Raw genomic sequence first — 19,046 nt, forward strand, 5'->3', positions numbered from 1 at the left:
TAGTGTTGTCTTTTGATTACAAATTTTCCATTCCAGATTTATTTGTCCTCTCCCTCCTTCCTTCCTCATAGATAAGGAAAACAAAGAATGTCAAGTGCATTGTGGCAACTGGCTGTCCTTCCTGTCACTAAATTATGTAATACAGCAGGTGAAGGAAGGAGAGGAGTTGAGAGGTGAAGTGATTCAGTGCCCTTGTGATTTCACTTAAGTGTTTCTTCATCAACTAGAACGTCAAGACTCTATTTAGTATTTAATAAGTTTGAAGACTTTAGTAAATGCTGTATTTATGTTTCGATCAACTCTGATAGTAGATGTTATAACATCTAACAAAATGGCTATGTGTGTGTGTGTGTGTGTGTGTGTGTGTGTGTGTGTGTGATCAACTATGACTCATAAGCTGCAAGAAATATAAGTACTGAAATTCAAAGAGGATATAAAGAAGTTGATTAGGACTTATGCATAAACAAGCATTTCCCAAAATATGTACCAAGGAAAGCTTGTCCCTTGAGATGTTGCATGAAGAGAGGATTCATGCAACATCAGGTAAGTTAGAAAAATGCTAAATACAATCTCTTTTTGCAACGTGCATTAATAAATTAAGGACACTGATAAATCCTGCAGTTAGAACTTTATTTAACTTCTAGAGCACTTCTAGAATTTAGTAGATTGTAGAATTTTTTACCCTAAGATTTGGTTGTTCAAATTCCAGATTCTTCTTTCTATTAAGAAATTGGAAGATATAGGAACACTGGACCTAGATTCCAGATGGCAGTAGTAGATTGGGCTCATGAGCAGCTTCCCTTTAGATGGGCATTTACCCTCTGATTAGCCACAATCCCTACCTCTTCTTGTTGTAATTCAGTACTTATTTATTTTCCCTGCCTGGTGCCCGAGAGCTTTTGAATTTGCCTACTCTGATCCTTTGTATGAAGTCAACCACACTAATATTTTAGTAACCAAGGGCGATCTCCACTTGGATGTTAAGTAGGCATCTCAAACTTAACATGTCCAAAACTGAACTCTTATTATCCTTCTCACATCTACCCCTTCCCAGTCCTTCTTATCTCAGTAAACAGCAAATCTCTCCTTTCATTTGGTAAGACCCAAGCCTTACACCCACATCCAAGCCCTCAGCTAATCCTGTTGGTTCCTTCTTCAAAATGTGCCTGGAGTCTGACCACTGCTGACCATTTCCTCCCCCTTCACCCTGATCTGAGCCATCGTCATTTCTCACCTAGCCTATGGCCATGGTCTTCTCACTGGCCTCCCTGCTTCTACCCTCGCCCCACATACAGGTCATTTTTTACAGAGTAGTCAGAGTGATTCCCATCAAAACCTAAGTCAGATCAAGCTGCACCTCTGCTCCAGGCCCTCCAGTGGTTTCCCATCTCTCTCCAAATAATAAATATATGAATTACTGACCATTGTCTACAAGGTCAATTATAATCTTGGCCTGCCTACCTCTGTAGTCCCATGTCCTACCATATTCTGCTTCACTTAGTTTCCTCCATTTTCCAAGCATGCCCCCATCTCAGGACCTTTGCGTTTTTGGACCACTCAGCTTAGCTTGCTTTTCCCCCAGGTATCCCCAGATTTGCTCACACATGGCTAATTCTCCAGTGTACCCTTCTTGGATAGCCTTCTCTGCCCTCCCATGCATATCTCCATTACTCACTGTCCACTTAACCTGGCTTTATTTATCTTCAGAGCATTAACCACCACAAAGGCTGCATATTTATCTGTTTATACCTCTATCCCCTTCCTCTATTTTCTATCGCTGAAATGTACGATCCCTGGAAACAAGGGTGTTATTTTGTTCAGTAAGACATCCCGAGCATCTCACATATGGTACGGCTTGGAATGGATTTGAAGGAACACGTGCATGAGGAGCTGGCATGGAGGATGAGATTGCGAACCAGGCTGCAGAGGCCTTGGTGGCTGTGAAGGAATAATCACAAGGTTGGACGAGAACGACAAAAAGAGAACGTAGTGTAGTCGGGAGCGGACTCCCGAGAAGAGTGGATTTGAGAGTAGAAAAGGGATGTTCCAAAGGTGCCGAGGGGAGCTAGGACAGCACAGACCTTCTTGCTGCTGACAGGGCTTGTGGTAGAATAGAGCTCGCAGCTTATGAAGGAAATGACATAGTCAAAAGCAAAGTGTTGGGAGCATTCTGCATAGATGTTAGATATTGGTGGGGGTGGGAAGTAACTCTTTATTGAAAAGGGCTTATTGTTTGCCAGTCTCTCATAGTACTTATTTTATGGTAATTTTATGTAATTGGCTAAGTATATCATGTAGAGATAGTTTCAGTAGTTCTGGGGTCAGATCCAAGGATCTGCATTTTTAAAAGTGAGACCCCTGTTTGAAGCCATTGATTACTTTTATTTGTGTCATCATCAAGTCACAGAAAAACAGAGACTATTGCTCTAAGAACTTAGGATTTGGAATACATAATTACCAGGTGGCAGGATCTATTATCAGAGTGAATTGTTATGGCTCTACTGTGTTAGCTGTTTAAATACTTACATGAGTCCATCTTTTTTGTTTAATGAAAAATCAAGGGAAAAAATACCAGACATTCCTTATAATGATTTAAGGTTTGCTGATGCTCAGAGATAATAAAATAAAGAACTTTCTAAGGAAAATTATATTAGGAATAAGTCAGAAGAGGCTGGTAATTAATCTTCTTGCTAGTTTTCATAAAATAAAATTCCATGTCATGGCCAATCTTTAACAACTAATAGAAGAGTTCAATTACATAGATGTCTAAAAGTGTTTGCTGTGTATTATCAAAAGCAGTACATTTCAAAACCAAGCATTGACCATTCAGTTAACGTCCACTGATGACATGGGAAGGCTGTTCCTAGTAGTGATTCAGTGAGACTCATGTTACCATGGACTGGTGTCATAAACACACAGTTCTGATATCAGCAGTATCTGCTGTATGTGAAACCTTCATTATAAGTAAAGAAGATGCCTAGAAAACCAGATAATGTTCCTCGCCAAAGTCTATACTATGTACAGGGTTTCAGAACAAGTATTCTTCTTGGACAAACAGGCTGATAAAAATATCCCCCTGCATATTCATAAACTGAATTGGAACATGTCTCTTCCAGTTAAAACTCTGAAGCATCTTCTTCAAATGGCTTTGGTAAATGAAATAACCAAATCACTGCTTTGTAATATAGCATCTCCATCTTCTGAATATGAAACCTATTTCCATCTTTGAGTTCTGATAAATATAGTCATGTTATCTCAAACAAACAAACAAAAAAGTTCTAATCTTTGGAGAAAAAATTTCAAGCATTCTTAATTTAATACCTAATCTCCAATTTAAAACATCCCCAATTTTATCAATGAGGAGGAATATAACTTCAAATCTGCCAGTATTTGACTAGAAAATCCTTAACTCTATGTAGACTTCATTGGATCCAGGAGTTTTCAGGATGACCCTGGAACCCAACTCTCAGTTCTGAGAGAAATACTAACCTGATATGAAATTCTGCAGTGTCCTCACTGGTGTGATCCTGATATATTTAAATTCTTGAGTTGCTTCCAATTTAACTTTTTGGGGATTTCACATGACTTAGGGCCAATGTCACTGGGAAAATAATATTTGCTTGCAAAAACTCACACTATGACCAACTTTTGTGATTTAAATGCATTTTGTAAATTGAGTGTCCTGAAAAAAATCTAAATTATCAGGCAAATTTCGTGAATAAACTAATAGACCAACACCAGCAACAACTAGTATTTCATGTTGTTCTCATTGTGGAAGGTTGGGACTATTATCAACTTTTTCAGAGAACTTAACTCGGCCATGAATTGGTGAAATATCTTGGCCACAGCTAGTGGGCTATTAAGGTTGGTTCCCTGGAAGCCTGGGTCTGGAGCCCCTGTTCTTGGCCACTCACTATTGGTTCTGTCACAAGTCTTGACGAGCTAAATGTCCAGGAGAAGGGCTTTCTGTACACTTCTAAGTGAACTTTGTAAGGCAGCATTTGTCAGTTATTTTTGAGCTACATGTTTATTGCCTCCTCACTTTTTCATGCAGCAATAATAGTGATTTTTCACACCCTCATTGGCCTGAGAAATAATAGATAAAATGGCACATAAACCAAAATGTTTATAGTTATTATCATAAAGTACTTGTATCAAAGGTGAATTTTATGTTCTTTATGCATTTCTGAATTTTCTGTATTTTCACTACATGTGTTTCCTTTGGAATGGGAAGTTTTGGTCATGTATTTGTTTACAGAAAACTCTGATTAGCCTTTTCCATGAAGGGAATTGAGCAGCTCTGCAGATTTCTTTCTGGCCCCACCATGTGGAGATGGCGGTCGCTGCTGCTTGGTGTTGACAGTATGTGTTCAGCCCATGTCAAATGTGCTGAAATTGAGACCACTGCAAAGAAATTTGTCACCTGGCACTCAGATGCTCATTACCCACAAGTGATTCAGAGCTTGACATTATTCAAGAAAGAATCTGTTTGCTGCTTTCCCTGGGATGTTTGCCAGAACCCTTTGGTTCTCTAGGCCTGCCTTAGTTTCTCACTGATGAGGTTATCTCTTATTACCTTGAGCTAGCTGCTTTGGAATAACATTTTTATAGCAGCAAATTCATTTGTCAGACCCAAGATTAACACTGCCTGTTCAGTTCAAAGGCATAGCACCAAATAAAGAGCCATGGTGTAATCTGTTAGTGAACCCCAAAGGCCCTCAATGGGTAGATCTTTGGGGAGGCCTGAGAATCTGTCATTTACAGAAGCTTCCCCAGGAGACTGTTATTCACCCAGATTTGGAAAGCATCACTCTTAATACCTTTTTAGGTATTCCATTAGGACTATAAAACATCACCCCAAAGGACCATAAGTCTTACAAAACTGCTTTATTTGATTTTCAACTTGGGTAAATAGAAAAATTTACCCTCCCTTTGTTCAGTAGCCACTGTAGCTCTCATAGCTGTAAGTAAAATACTGTCATAAAATTAAAAGAAAGCATCATGCATATTGTATATTAAAGTGCCAGACTTCTGGACCTCAAATCCTAGTTAAGAGCTGATTTTGTAATAATGGTAATAGCCGCTGTTAGTAAGGTTTCAGGGAAATGGACACTCCCATCCACTACTGCTGAGCATGTTTATTGATTCTGCATTTCTAGAGGAAATTTTGCACTACGTGTCTGAAGTCTTTTGAAAGGTTATATCATAGGATCCAATAACTCAGCTTCTAAGAAATGTATTCTGAGGAAACAACCAAAGGTACATGTATAGATTTCTGTGCCAAGATGTTTATCAAAGTATTTTTATAGTATTAAAAAATTAGAAATAGTCTAATGTTCAACAAGGAATTATTTGCATAGCCTATCCCATAGCCATAGAGTGGAATATTGCATAGCAGCTCAAAATGTTTTGAAGAATGTTTAACACTACATTGTTAATTGGGGAAAAACAGCTATTTAATTGAAAATATAGTGTAATTCCAATTCTGCTTTTGAGAATTGAATGTATACTCACATATACATTTTTAAAAAGGTAAAAGGAAATATGCCAAGATATTGAGTTTATTGCTGGTTGTATGTGGTTTTAATTTCTTTTTTCTCTTCTGTTCCCCCTCCAAAAAAAAAATTGGCAATGAACATATATTGCTTTTATAGTAAAAACTGTTTATTTTTTTAAGGTCATTGTGTGTGTGTGTGTGTGTGTGTGTGTGTGTGTGTGTGTGTAACCTTAAAACAGTATTTGGAATATAGTAAATATAAGTGTCAGCTAATTTAATAATAAAATTGTAAGCCCTAACTCCACAAGAATAAGATTTAAAATTAAATGAATATGAAGAATGTGTTACATGGGAAACTTGGAACAAGTTTTTAAAACAATCTTTGAGGCTCTGAGTTGGGCCACCATTTGTCCTCTAAACTATCTATATTTATTTCATGATAATTTAAGTATGTTTGTGGGAAAGTGGGAACCTAGACACTGTATATATTACAACAAACACTTATTCATTCATTCAGCAAATACTTATGAGTACATATAGGCACATCATAGACATATCTGCTCTGAGTTTATAAAGGTGATCAAAACAAACCAACTCTCCTTCAAATATACATATATAAATATTAAGTAGATAGATATATGTAGGATTGTTTTTGTTTGTTTGTTTTTAGCTTTGCTTGTATTGTTAGCAAAATCATGTGAGTGATTATCATACTAAAAACCTTTGTCTGTTCTGGGTCATTTTAATAGGCTTATCAAAAGTTACAAATTAAGTTGATTTTAGTGATCTTTTGAATCACATGGAACTGTACTCTTGCCTTTTAAATTTACTCTACATGTTCCAGAGCCTTTGGTCTTGAAGTAGCTTAATGTTTGAAGTGGCTTAATGTTTGTCCCCATTATTTGTTATTCTTTTATAATTGCTGTAAAGGAATATGATTGCTGGGTTTTCCTGTGATTTCATTTTATGTTTATGAGTGTTGAGAGTATAGGTAAGGAGCGAATCACTAGTAAGGTCTGCTTCTAGTTCTACTTAAAGGCAACCATGGGATTGAAAATGCTGTTTATTCGTATGCCTTTTACCACTTCATAGTCAAGATCATTGAACTACTCTTGGCCTTTAAATGGACCACTTTTTGGGTCTTAATGGTATTTGTTACAATGCAGGGTTTCCAACAGACCAGTTCAATGTAGGGCCGTAGCTATTGGTTCTTAATGAGTTTCGTGTTTCTGTACAGGAAAAGTCTAGACTGTGATGACCATTTTTTTCCCTTCAGGGATTTCCAGGTGTGCGGTGTGGAATTTTTCCAGCAACTATTTCTAAAAATTTTCTCCTTTCATTCATTTTAGTGGTGCTTATGTGGAGATTTATTATTAATGCAATTCTGCCATCTTTCAGTGAGGGCAAGATAATTGTTCCCAAAGGGAAAAGAGTAGAATTACTACTTCTTCAGTTCTCGCCCTCTGGCTTTGGTGGTTTTAATATTTTATGCTATTCCAAAAAAAGTAATAATAACTCCTTGAAGGAAATTACTAAGAAAACAGCAGCAAGCCTGTCCACATCTTCCACTGCAGGAATTGAGAAGGATGCAGCGTCTGCATTGCCTTTCGCTGCTGTTGCTTTTCCTCTGGTGAGTATCAGGGGCACCTGTCTCCTCTCACTTCATCAGCTTTCTCAGTAAATTCTGATGCTCTGGTCACAAGGTGCTGCTGACTGTGATTACTAGGTTAACCAAGTAACACGATGAACATGTCAGGTATGGATTCTTCACTTCCACAAGGGTACCGGGTGTCATATACCTGCAGGGTGTTTGGATACATCTTTCTGTGGCAGTAAAAATTCACAAGACCCTATGGCACTTATAACTGAAGTGTTAGTTACTATCTCTTGCGTGTCTGCTGTGTGCCAGGCCCTGGGCACCGCTTTGCGTATATTGGGTGCCAATTCTGACTTGCAGTGTCTTCTAAGATAGACATTACTATTTCCATTTTATAGATAGAGGCTAAGAGAGGTTCCTGATTTGCCCAAGTCACATAGTAAATAGCAGCATGAGGGTTGGAATGCTTGTCTGTATGACTGTAAACTTACGTTCTTTTTTCTGCATTAGACACCGTGTACCTGAAGTAAAAGCTACTTGGCTTGCTCTTAGTTTTTGAAACTTGGAAATGAACCTTGAGGCTGTACCATATTTAATATTGCTATACCTTGGCTAGACTCACTAAGGAAAAAAGAGAAAAGACACAAATAAAATAAAAAATGAAAGAGAAGTTACAACAGATACCACAGAAATACAAATAATCATACAAGAATACTGTGAAAGACTATATGTCACCAAATTCAATAACCTGGCAGAAATAAACAAGTTCTTAGAAATATATAACCTTCCTAGACTGAATCATGAAGAACTGGAAAATCTAAATAGACAAATCAACAGTAAGGAAATTGGAACAATCATCGAACACCTCCCCCAAAAGCAAAAGTTCAGGGCCAGATGGCTTCACTAGTAAATTCTACCAAACATTCAAAGATGATTTAATACCTGTCCTCCACAAACTTTTCCAAAAAATTGAAGAAGAGGCAATACTTCCTAACTCATTTTATGAGGCCAATTTTACCCTGATACCAAAACCTGAGAAGGATAAAACAAAAAAAAAAACACAAAAAACAAAACTACAGACCAATATCTCTAGTGAATACAGATGCAAAAATCCTAAACACAATGCTAGCAAATCGAATACAACAATACATTAAAAAGATTATACATCATAATCAAGTGGGATTCATTCAAGGGGCACAAGGATGGTTCAACATACGCAAATCTATCAATGTGATATACCATATAAAACATAAACAAAATAAAGGATAAAAATCATATGATTATATCAATAGATGTAGAAAAAGCATTTGACAACATAGATATAGAAATACATGTAGAAAAAGGGTACAACATCTATTTATGATTAAAACACTTAGTAAAATAGGTATAGAAGGAAAGTACTCCAACATAATAAAGGCCATATACAACAAATGAATGGGACTATATAAATTAAAAAGCTTCTGCACAGCAAAAGAAACCATTAACAAAACAACTGAATGGGTGAAGATATTTGCAAACAACTCCTCTGATAAGGGGCTAATATCCAAAATGTATAAAGAACTCATACAACTTAACAACAGGAAAACAAACAATCCAGTTAAAGAATGGGCAGAGGATCTGACAGACATTTCTCCCAAGAAGACATACAAATGGCCAACAGATATATGAAAAAATGCTCAACTTCACTAGCTATTAGGGAAATGCAGATCCAAACCACAATGAGATACAACCTCACACCTGTTAGAATGGCTATTATCAACGAGACAATAATAAGTGTTGGAGAGGTTGTGGAGAAAAAGGAGCTCTCATACACTGCTGGTAAGAATGTAAATTGGTACAGCCACTATGGAAAACAGTATGGAGGTTCCTCAAAAAATTATTAATTAAGAATAGAATTATCATATGACCCAGCAATCCCTCTTCTGGGTATCTACCTAAAAAAATATGAAAACATTTATCCAGAAAGATATATGTACCCCCATGTTCATTGCAACGTTATTCATGGTGGCCAAGACATGGAATCAACCAAAGTGTTCTTCAATAGATGATTGGATAAAGAAGATATGGTATGTGTACACAATGGAATACTACCCTGCCATAAGAAAAGATGAAATAGTGCCATTTGCAACAACATGGATGGACCTTAAGATTATCATGCTAAGTGAAATAAATCAGACAGAAAAAGTCAAGAACCATATGACTTCACTCATATGTGGGATATAAAAATGAAAGTAACAAAGGAACAAGACAAAGAAAGGAACAAAAACTCAGAGACACAGACAACAGTTTAGTGGTTACCAGAGGGTAAGGGGGGAGGGGATGGTAGAAGAAGGAAAAGAGGGTTGAATATATGGTGATGGAAGGAGAACTGACTCTGGGTGGTAAACACACAATGTGATATATAGATGATGCATTATAAAATTGTACACTTAAAACCTATATAATTTTACTAACCAATGTCACCCTAATAAATTTTATAAAAATTTTTAAAAAGAGTGCTGTAGTCCTTTCTTTTTTGTTTTACTCAATTTTACCTCTCTGTTCCATGGAAAGTTGCGGTAGAGGATGCCTTTTGATGTGTTCAGCTAGTCTTGAGGGAATACACTACTTGAGATTGCTGTTATGTTTATCGTTTAACATTAGCTTTAACTTCAGTAAAAGGCAATATTTAAAAAATTGGACTCTACAGTAAAATCTTGATTCACATTCCAACTCTAACACTTACTGGCTCCGTGTCATTAATTTAACCTTTCTTTTCCTCTCTCTGTTTAGTCAGACATGAAATAAATTTAATAGTCATTTCTCAAAGGCTTTTTGTGAAGATGGATTGAAATAATCCACCTAAAGCTTAGAGACAAGGATTTAGAAAGCATATTAACTGCCACCACCATCATCATCATCAATACTGTCATATGAAGGTTACTAATACCACTGAAATAGTGTTACTATGTTAACATTAGATATAACTAGAACAAAGACGAGCCTAACAGACCAAAACTTGAAGAAAGTAAACAGAACTACCATACAACCCAGCAATTCTAGGTCTGGGCATTTGTCAGAAGAAAACAAACACACTAATTTGAAAATATATGTGCACCTCGTGTTTATAGCAGCAGTTTTACAATAGTCCAGACATGGAAGCAACCTAAGTGTCCATCATTAGATGACTAGATAAAGAAGGGAGATATATATGAAATCTTGCCATTTGCAACAACATGATGGACCTAGAGGGTATTATGCTAAGGAAAATAAGTCAGACAAATACTATATGATTTCACTTAAAAGTGGAAACTTAAAAAAATCAAAACAAATGAACAAACAAAACAGAAACAGACCCTACATACAGAGAATAAACTGATGGTTGCTAGAGGGAAAAGAGTGAGGAGATGGGTGAAAAGGATGAAAGGGAATAAGAGATGCAAACTTCTAGTTATAAAATAAATAAGTCAGGGATGTAATAAACAACACAGAGAATATAGTCAATAATATCTTAACAACTTTGTACAATGACAGATGGACACTAGACATATTGTGGTGATCACTTTGTAAGGTATATAAAGTGTAGAGTCACTATGTTATACACCTGAAACTAATATACTATTTTATGTCAACTACACCCTATTTTTAAAAAGGAGAGTACTTTAGAAGTTTCTAAATTATTTGGAATATTTTTCTTTGAGAACATTTGTATAATTCATGAATATAAAAATAGCTTAGATAAAATAATCAGATGAACAATTTCAAGAGAGTCAATCTTCAAAGAGCAATGCCCCCATTCTCCTTATTACTGTCCTAAATTTGTGTGAAAAGTGAGTTTATACAGAAATTTGTGGCCACAGCCTAAAATATTTCCAGCAGTTCCTTTATGTCTTTGAAATAAAATTAAAGTAAATGGCAAGCTCAACAAACCAAGAGACCTGTTCAGCTGATCATGTGCACTCTCGTTTTGAGAGTCGTGTTCCTTTCTGCGGGAGTCGCATTAAACCATTCAGCTATTATTAAACGTCTCATTGTCCGTCTGTTTACCCACATCTTTGATACCGAGTCAACCAGGCTGTAGACGTGTTGGCAGATTTCCACTTGCTGCCCAGGAGGTATTAAGATCAGTGAACACTACCCAGGGAACAAACTTTTACCAAATTGAATTGCTGCAGGGAAATACATATTCTAGACTCACTATGCATCAAGTCTCTCTGAGCAGGGGGAACAAAAGGCGGGTAAGTACTTCCACCTTCTCTGTGTGTTCCAAGTTCTTTAAAAAAGTCAACGGGAATGAACCTAGGTTCATCAGTTATCAGTTGTCACAAATGCACCACTCTGGTGGGGATACTGATACTGAGGGAGGCCGTGTGTGTGTGTGTGTGTGTGTGTGTGTGTGTGTGTGTGTGTGTGTGTATTCGGAGGGGAGGCAAGGAGGGCATCTGAGAAATATTTGTACCTTCCTCAATTTTTCTGTGAAGCTAGAACTACTCTTTAGAAAGTCTTTCAGAACTACACAAAACACTGACCTGGAAATTAAGTTGTAATTTTAGTAGTTGAGAGGAATCTTGGTTTTAAAAGAATAATTAACAGGTTTATGTAACCCTACATTTAACCTGCTTACATAATATGTAAAGCACCTTGAGGTATGTGGCATGTGTTTCCAAGTCACTGTGAAAGAATATGAAAATAGCCAGCTTGTGAAGAAAAGTACAAAAAAAATCATAGCACAAATTATGACCTTAAAGGAAACCTTATGAAAAGAATTAATTCTTGTTAGGGAAAGTTGTTGCCAAATTAAATGTGATGTGTTCCCCACTGACCAGTCATAGCTTTAAATCTGATAAATATGAACTCTGTGATTAACCCACTAGGTGTCTCAGTTTTAAAAGTTAAGTCCTTTAAATGTTTTTTAAAATTCTATCCTATTGGAGCTGTGATTTTCACAATTCCAAGGTGCAGCTATAAGGCAGTTTTATGCCTAATCATGTGTAAATGATTGCTGAGGGACTGTTGTCCACAAGTTAAACAGAGAGCACTGAAAAATTCCAGAAATTTTTGACTGACTACAGTGTTTATTTAGCATCTTATGCTAGGGGAAAAGGGGTGGGATACCAAGATGAAGGTGAGCTGGTCCCTTCCTTTCAGGAGTACCCAATCTAACTAGAGTCCAAGACTGGGTAAGGTTTGAAAACTGCCTTCTTTATATCTGCTGATATTAAAAATATACCATTCAAGTACTTAGATATTTCATTAAAAGTAATTAATAGTTGTGTGTCTGATTCTACAACTTCAGGGATGTCCTTTGGTTTTAAAAACCATGAGTTTGAAGACAATGATTAAGGTAGTAGATTAATTCTTTCTTATTGGATAGTCAATGATAGTTAAGTTCTAGTAATATACAAATATAAGACTGCTCAAATTTGTATAAGAGCATTTGGCTTTGTTATCATTCTGGAGGTTAAATGAAATAGCTTATTTCTTGAAGCTAGTTACATTTATAATAATGGGTATCAGGTGGCAGTTTTATAAATTATGCTTTAATTTTTCAGTAAAATATGTACATACATTAATGATAATAAAAATATTCATTTACTTACCGTTTCTTAGTAAACATTTTCATGATTCTCTGTGCCTTGGCAAATCAAAAGAATTTGGGGCTTGGATTTTTCACTCAGCTTGAATGTGTACTATATTGTACTATGTTTGACATGAATGAACCTCTTACTTTACTTCTATAATATACTGTTTTGTAAAATCAGGTGGAGAAGAAACTATTATGTTCTTTGTGACAGGTACTGGGGCAGGTAATTTATAGATTCTGTCAGTTTGTTTGGTTTCTAACCCTCCTGATCCACAACATCCTAGCAACATTTAAGTATCGCCTGGTATCTATAGAGACAAAACTCACTTTAATCACATTTTAAATATCATAAATTGATTTCTATGCCTGTGGCTTGATTCGGAAATTAGGGGATTTAGTTTCTTTTCCCTGGCCAAGTTCCTGAATAAATCCTTTACTTTCTGTTTACATAGTTGGCGAGGTGAAGTTTCTTTCCAAGTTTTGCTTTTCTTATCATGTTTATTTGTCAGAGGCAAAGGTGGGGGTGGGGTGAGGGGTGGGGGATGAAGAGGCATGTATGTGTGTTTCGTTGCCCAGCAACCTGTATTAGGACAGGGGAGGGTCCTGAAAGAGAAGCTCAGGCCAAAGATATTAAGCAGTAGCCACATGGAAAAGGATGAATGCATGTTTACAAAAATTTGTTCAGCCTTATTTGTTTTTTTGTATAATAAGACCTCTCTCTAGAACAGCGGTTCTCAATCTGTGGGTCGCGACCCCTTTGGTGGTCGAACAACCCTTTCACAGGGGTCGCCTAAGACCATCGGAAAACAAAAAGATATTTACATTATGATTCATAACAGTAGCAAAATTACAGTTATAGAGTAGCAACGAAAATAATTTTATGGTTGGGGGTCCCCACAACATGAGGAACTGTATTAAGGGGTCGCGGCATTAGGAAGGTTGAGAACCGCTGCTCTAGAATATAAGAATCACAGGAGAAATTCTCTTGTCAGTTTTGTTCTCTGACACACTATCATCTCTGCCCAGAACAGTACCAGTGCCCAACAATGCTTTGTTGATTAATTGAACCAACACATAAGTGAATGAATGAATGACTGACACATTTCATTGGCACTTTCTGATCTTCTACTTAATTATATATACTTTACAGAACTTTTGTTTGATATACTATTATATAGTGAGGGAAGAATGGTACTATAATGTGTGATTTCTAAATGATTCTAATTCTTGATTTTTAAAAATCGTATCTTGGTAGATTTTTTTTCTTGTAGCAATATATCTCAAATTAGGAAGTTACTTATCTGTTATGGGCAAGATGAAAGCATTTTATATCTCTGTAACACACTGACACCTGTGTATCTTTACTGCTCATGGTTCTTTTTTAGAAAAATCAACTCATGCATTTGAAAAATACTTTTATGGTATTTTAATCTTCATAGAATTTACATTTAAGAAAGTTTTGCTCAGATGTATTTAAAGAGTATATGAAACAAGGTTTATGTTCCTCTTACAGGTTTGTGTAATGTGTCAAGATTGTTGGGGGTTATTAATGAATAGGTTTATATAATTTAGCTTAAGGTGGATTAAGTCAGTTTAAAGAAATTTTAAAATGTGTTAGTTTTTTAAAAAAACAATGCTTTTCCTCAAAAGAAACATTAAGAGACAGGGAATAACTTATATGCAAGTCAGAATTCTCCATTTTAATCATAAATACAGTATTTTAATAGTTCTTTTAGAACAGTGAGTCTCAAATTTTTGGTTATAGGAACTCTTTACACTCTTAAAAATTACTGAAGACTTCAAAGAGCTTTTGTTATGTGGGTTATATCTATATTTACTGTATTAGAAATTAAAATGAATAGACTTTAAAAATATTTATTTAAAAATAACAATAGACCCATCACATGTTAGCCTAAAATATATTTTTTATTTTAAAATATGTTTCCAAAACAAGTTTTAGTGAGAAAAATGGTATTGCAAATCTCTCTGATGTCTGACTTAGTAGAAAACTGGATTCTTACATTTGCTTCTGTTTAATATGTTTCAATATAGCATGTTATGTATCCTCTGGAAGACTCTACTGGACACTAGTGAGAAAATGCAAGTAAAAAAGGCAGACAGTATCTTGGTATTATGTGAATACAGTTTTCATCTCATAGGCCCCCTGAAAGGGCCTTGGACCACCTATTGAGAACCACTGCTCCACAGCTAGTGGGATGGGAGGGGGAGTAGCACTGGGGTGGGGACTTTGACTTTTTGTGTTATGTATGTCTATGTTGTATTTAAATTTTGTATATTTAAAAAACACACAGAAAAAAAAAAAGAAAATGAAAGGGTGTGGGGGGGGACAGATGATTATGTCCCAAAAGAAGGTAATAAAATTTTTTTCAATAATAACAAAAATTCTCATTTTAGTTTCTAATTATATAATCTCAGAATAAATCTAACTTTAAAATTTAGCTGATATATTTTAAACACAATGCAATCCAAAATATCAATGTGAGTAAGCAAATAATGCCGGTCCCAGGGCCTGTGTTCCCTTTTTGTCTGTTAAAGATCTGAACACATACCTCCAGCTTTTCACTCCATACACCTTTGCTTTTGACTTTTCCAGAGAAGGTGCTGGGACAGTTGTGGACACTCAGCCACATATCATTTTTCTCTGTGAATTCAAGTACATATGGGAATGGAAAGAACAGTTAACACTTAAATTGTCCTTGGACACTATAGCTGTCAGATTAGGAATTTTAACTAACTACTTCCTGACTTTATATTTGGTCCCAAAATATCTCTTCTTATTTCTTCTATTCTCTCATGAATTGGAAAAATAGGAACAATTCATAAATATTTCACTTCAATTATTCTCTTCTTAATAACTAGCTTAAAAATGCATTCATTAGGACTTTTAAAATCTATGATCAGACCCTATTTTTTCAAGGTAATAGAAATAAACAAAAGCTTTAAAACTTACCAAAAAAATTGAATAATTGGCTCAGGTCAAAGTGTAATTTTCTTCATGAAAGAGCAAATATTGACCTGATGGTTTCCCAATGAGATATCAAAAATAGAGATCTTGATAAGTAAATAAAATACAAACCTGTCTATTGAAAAATGAGATGTTATAACTAAAGTAAAAACTTTATATTTCATTTCAGGCTATATCTGAATTAATTACACTGAGTTATTTCTGATTTTTTCCCAAATATACTAGTAATATCTACTTATTGCATTCAAAATTAGAAAAATATTAAGAAAAAATTAAAAATTGCCTATAATCTCACAACTTTTGATAGCTACAGTTAACATTCTGAAGTATAATTTGAGTATATGTGTGACAGCATCATATTCTATGTACTTTTCATAGCCTGATTTTTTTTTAAAATTTTTTTTTAAAGATTTTTTTGGGGAATTGGGGGAGGGAACAGCACTGGGGAATCGGGGGAAGGGGAACAGACAAGTTGCTGTCCTTTTGTTCTTCAGTCTAGTTGTGGAGGATGTCGCTTCACTGGCCCATGTTGCACTCTTCCTAGCAGAGGCAGATTGGTTGCCGGCCTCTGGACGGCTGCTCACGGCAGCTCACAAAAGCTCACGCCAACTGCTGGCCAGCCCCACTGCAGCCTATGCTGTTGCTGGCGACTCACAGCAGCCCAGCTCGAGGTCGAGCTGTTGTTCACCATCTTAGCTGTAGAGGGCGCAGTGTCACTGGCTCTCATGTAGGATCCGAACTGGGGCCTTGCTGCTCAGAGCTGGTGTCCCAAGCCACCTCTTAACCAATGTGCCACTCGGGCAGCCCTAGCCTGATTTTTTTAGTTAACAGAACATCATGGGTAATTTTTGCATGTCAATATACATGGATCCATATTGTCAGTTTTAATACTGCATGGTATTTCCTTATAAATTTGTTCTTGTCTCATATGTATTACTTTCTACTATAATAAATAGTGCTTTAGTAAACATATCTGTTCTTACATTTTTGCATACCTATCTGATTATTTCCTTAGGGTAAAGACTTAGCTCTAGGATTGCTGGGTCAAAGAGGCATGTACTTCTTTTTCCAAAGACTTTTTAATAAAATTGCAAAATTTCACTTTAGATCGATCATACCCAATTTATACTCCCTTTTCCACAACCCTAATCCATTCTTGAATCTGATGGTTAAACAGAAATCATTGTTATTTTGGTTTTTATTTCTTTGACTATTTCTGAGGTTGAGGTGAACATCTTTTCAAATGTTCTGCGTGAGTTGCTTGTTCATATACTTTGCCTATTTTTCTGTTAGAATGTTATCTTGCTGATCTATGACTGCTGTTTATAGTCTTTGTAAAGATATCTACTGTTTATTTTACTTGATGGATTGTTTTCTTCTCTTTGGACCGAAGAATTATTTTAAGATTCTATAATTATAATAATTATAACGTAATTATCTTATAAGGATTATAAGAAACTAGAGACTAAATGGTATTAAGGCTCTGGGATTTTTGACATAGAACTTTCTGTTGGCATTGGAAAGGTGAGCAAATATTTTTATGTAAGGCTAATTGTCTAAGTAGTAGAGTACTGCTCTCATAAAGCTGTAAAAATGTTGAGACATATTCTGTGTTATTTTTTAACTTGTGTGAGCTCTGACTCCTTCTCTAAGCCTGACACCAGCATTGCAGCAGCCCCTCAGCAGCAGATTGATAAGAGGGGACAACAAAATCCTGTGTTGACAGTTTTCTGACTGTTGCTGCTGCCTTTGGCCTCCTCAGGAACTTGCCATTTTCAACATAGCTCACTGTTTCTAGTGTGCTCTGTGTGATCTCATCCCCATGAGAAATGCGTTGTCTCACCCTGGGCTGTATTTGCGTTTACTTTCAGAGTGTCCATGTACTGGAGAGGACTGCTTCCTCCAGCACCGAACCCTCTGTAAGTCGACAGTTGCTAGAACCGGAACCGGTCCACCTCTCCAAGGTCAGTGACGGAATGTGGTGCTTTCTCAGATGACGTGATACCTGCTCTGTGCCTGATGAACTGTAAATAACTCTTACACTGACTCCCCTAACGTTGCTGTGATGCCCTGGTAGGGCTGCTCTTACACTTCTTTCTGCCTCCAATATGTAGGGTTTCTCTGCCCTGTGTAAGGAGAGAAGAGATGAAAGTATATTTTGCTGGGATTTGCAGGGCAACATACAGAAGTCTAACGTTCTCTTTATGTTAAGGAAAAAGGGCAAGAGAGACTATTGTCATTCCCTGTTGGATAGATGAGAAAATATTACTATACCAAGCTAATAGGGAAAAAAAAAAAAAGGAGAACTGGGTCCAGTAATAATAACAACAATAACAACAGTTGCCATTATTACCCATGCACTATGCTGATTGCTTAAATATTAATACATCATCCCATTTATAACCCTTATGAACAGCTCCATGCAGTGTCAGCATTACATTTTACAATATGGAAACCAAGAGTTTGTAACTTAGAAAAAGTAAAAGAAAACTGCTAAGCAGCAGAGCAGGGATTCAAACTTAAACTGTTTTAAGGTCTACCCCACCTGCAGATAGAGTAGTACCTACCCAGAAGGGCTGTTGAACATTCAGAGTTCCAGCCTCCTTTCAATTGGCCTTCCTAGCAGTGAGTTCTGAGGGAAACACAGATTATTGATTAAGGTCTTTTCTGTCTCATGGAAGCCAGTGTTCCCTCTTCTTCAGCCATCTCTTCCTCCAACTAGGGAAACATCTACATTCATTTATGTCTAAAATGCAAAAATCATAAAGAAAAGTCAAGGAGATTCCATACTACATCCCCACCCCTAGCTCAAACTTCTGAGATGTTTAGTGGGCTGGTTCCCTTATCGAGATACTCAGAAAATAGAATGTCTGGGGATTTTGAATTCAAATACAAAAATAGTACTTCATTTCCAAAAAAGGTTAACTTCTAAATATATATAACTGATCCTTCCACTGTGCTTGTCCTTTATTAAACAGAATCCTTTAAGAATAGAACAAACACTCTACTACCCTAGTGTTGTGGAATATATACATTGTACCTCTTTATCCTTTGAAGATAGTACAAGCTATAAACTTTATTCTATCAAAGTTTATAGACTGCTAAAATAATGAAAGGGGGAATTATTAAACTATAATGTAAAAAGTAACTTGCAGAGAAATAAAAATGATCTGATTTCTATTTGAGTCACAAATAGAGAATGTCTACTCAGTAAATATAACTAGTAATCTCTTTGAAACATCAGTTCTCTCTGATAGGCAGCTAAAGGAGAGAGAATAAATAAATATAGGGGCAGTGGAAACAGTAGCTGACATTTATCGAGCACCCACTTTGTGCCAGCACTGGGTTAGTGCATATATTCTCTCATTTAATCAGCCCCTAACTCAATGAAGTTAGCACTGAT

General features: G+C 36.2%; 1 protein-coding gene across 1 annotated transcript in view; it reads left to right on the forward strand.

Moving 5' to 3' along the window:
• Positions 1 to 19,046, forward strand: part of OSBPL6 (oxysterol binding protein like 6) — a 210,586-nt gene that overhangs the window by 122,165 nt on the left and 69,375 nt on the right. The window contains exon 4 of the mRNA XM_019654014.1: positions 17,515 to 17,607. Within this exon, the coding sequence (XP_019509559.1) occupies positions 17,515 to 17,607 (93 nt within the window). The remainder of the gene's footprint in view (positions 1 to 17,514; positions 17,608 to 19,046) is intronic.

This window comes from Hipposideros armiger, unplaced genomic scaffold, assembly GCF_001890085.2.
Source record: "Hipposideros armiger isolate ML-2016 unplaced genomic scaffold, ASM189008v1 scaffold_212, whole genome shotgun sequence".
NCBI lineage: Eukaryota > Metazoa > Chordata > Mammalia > Chiroptera > Hipposideridae > Hipposideros > Hipposideros armiger.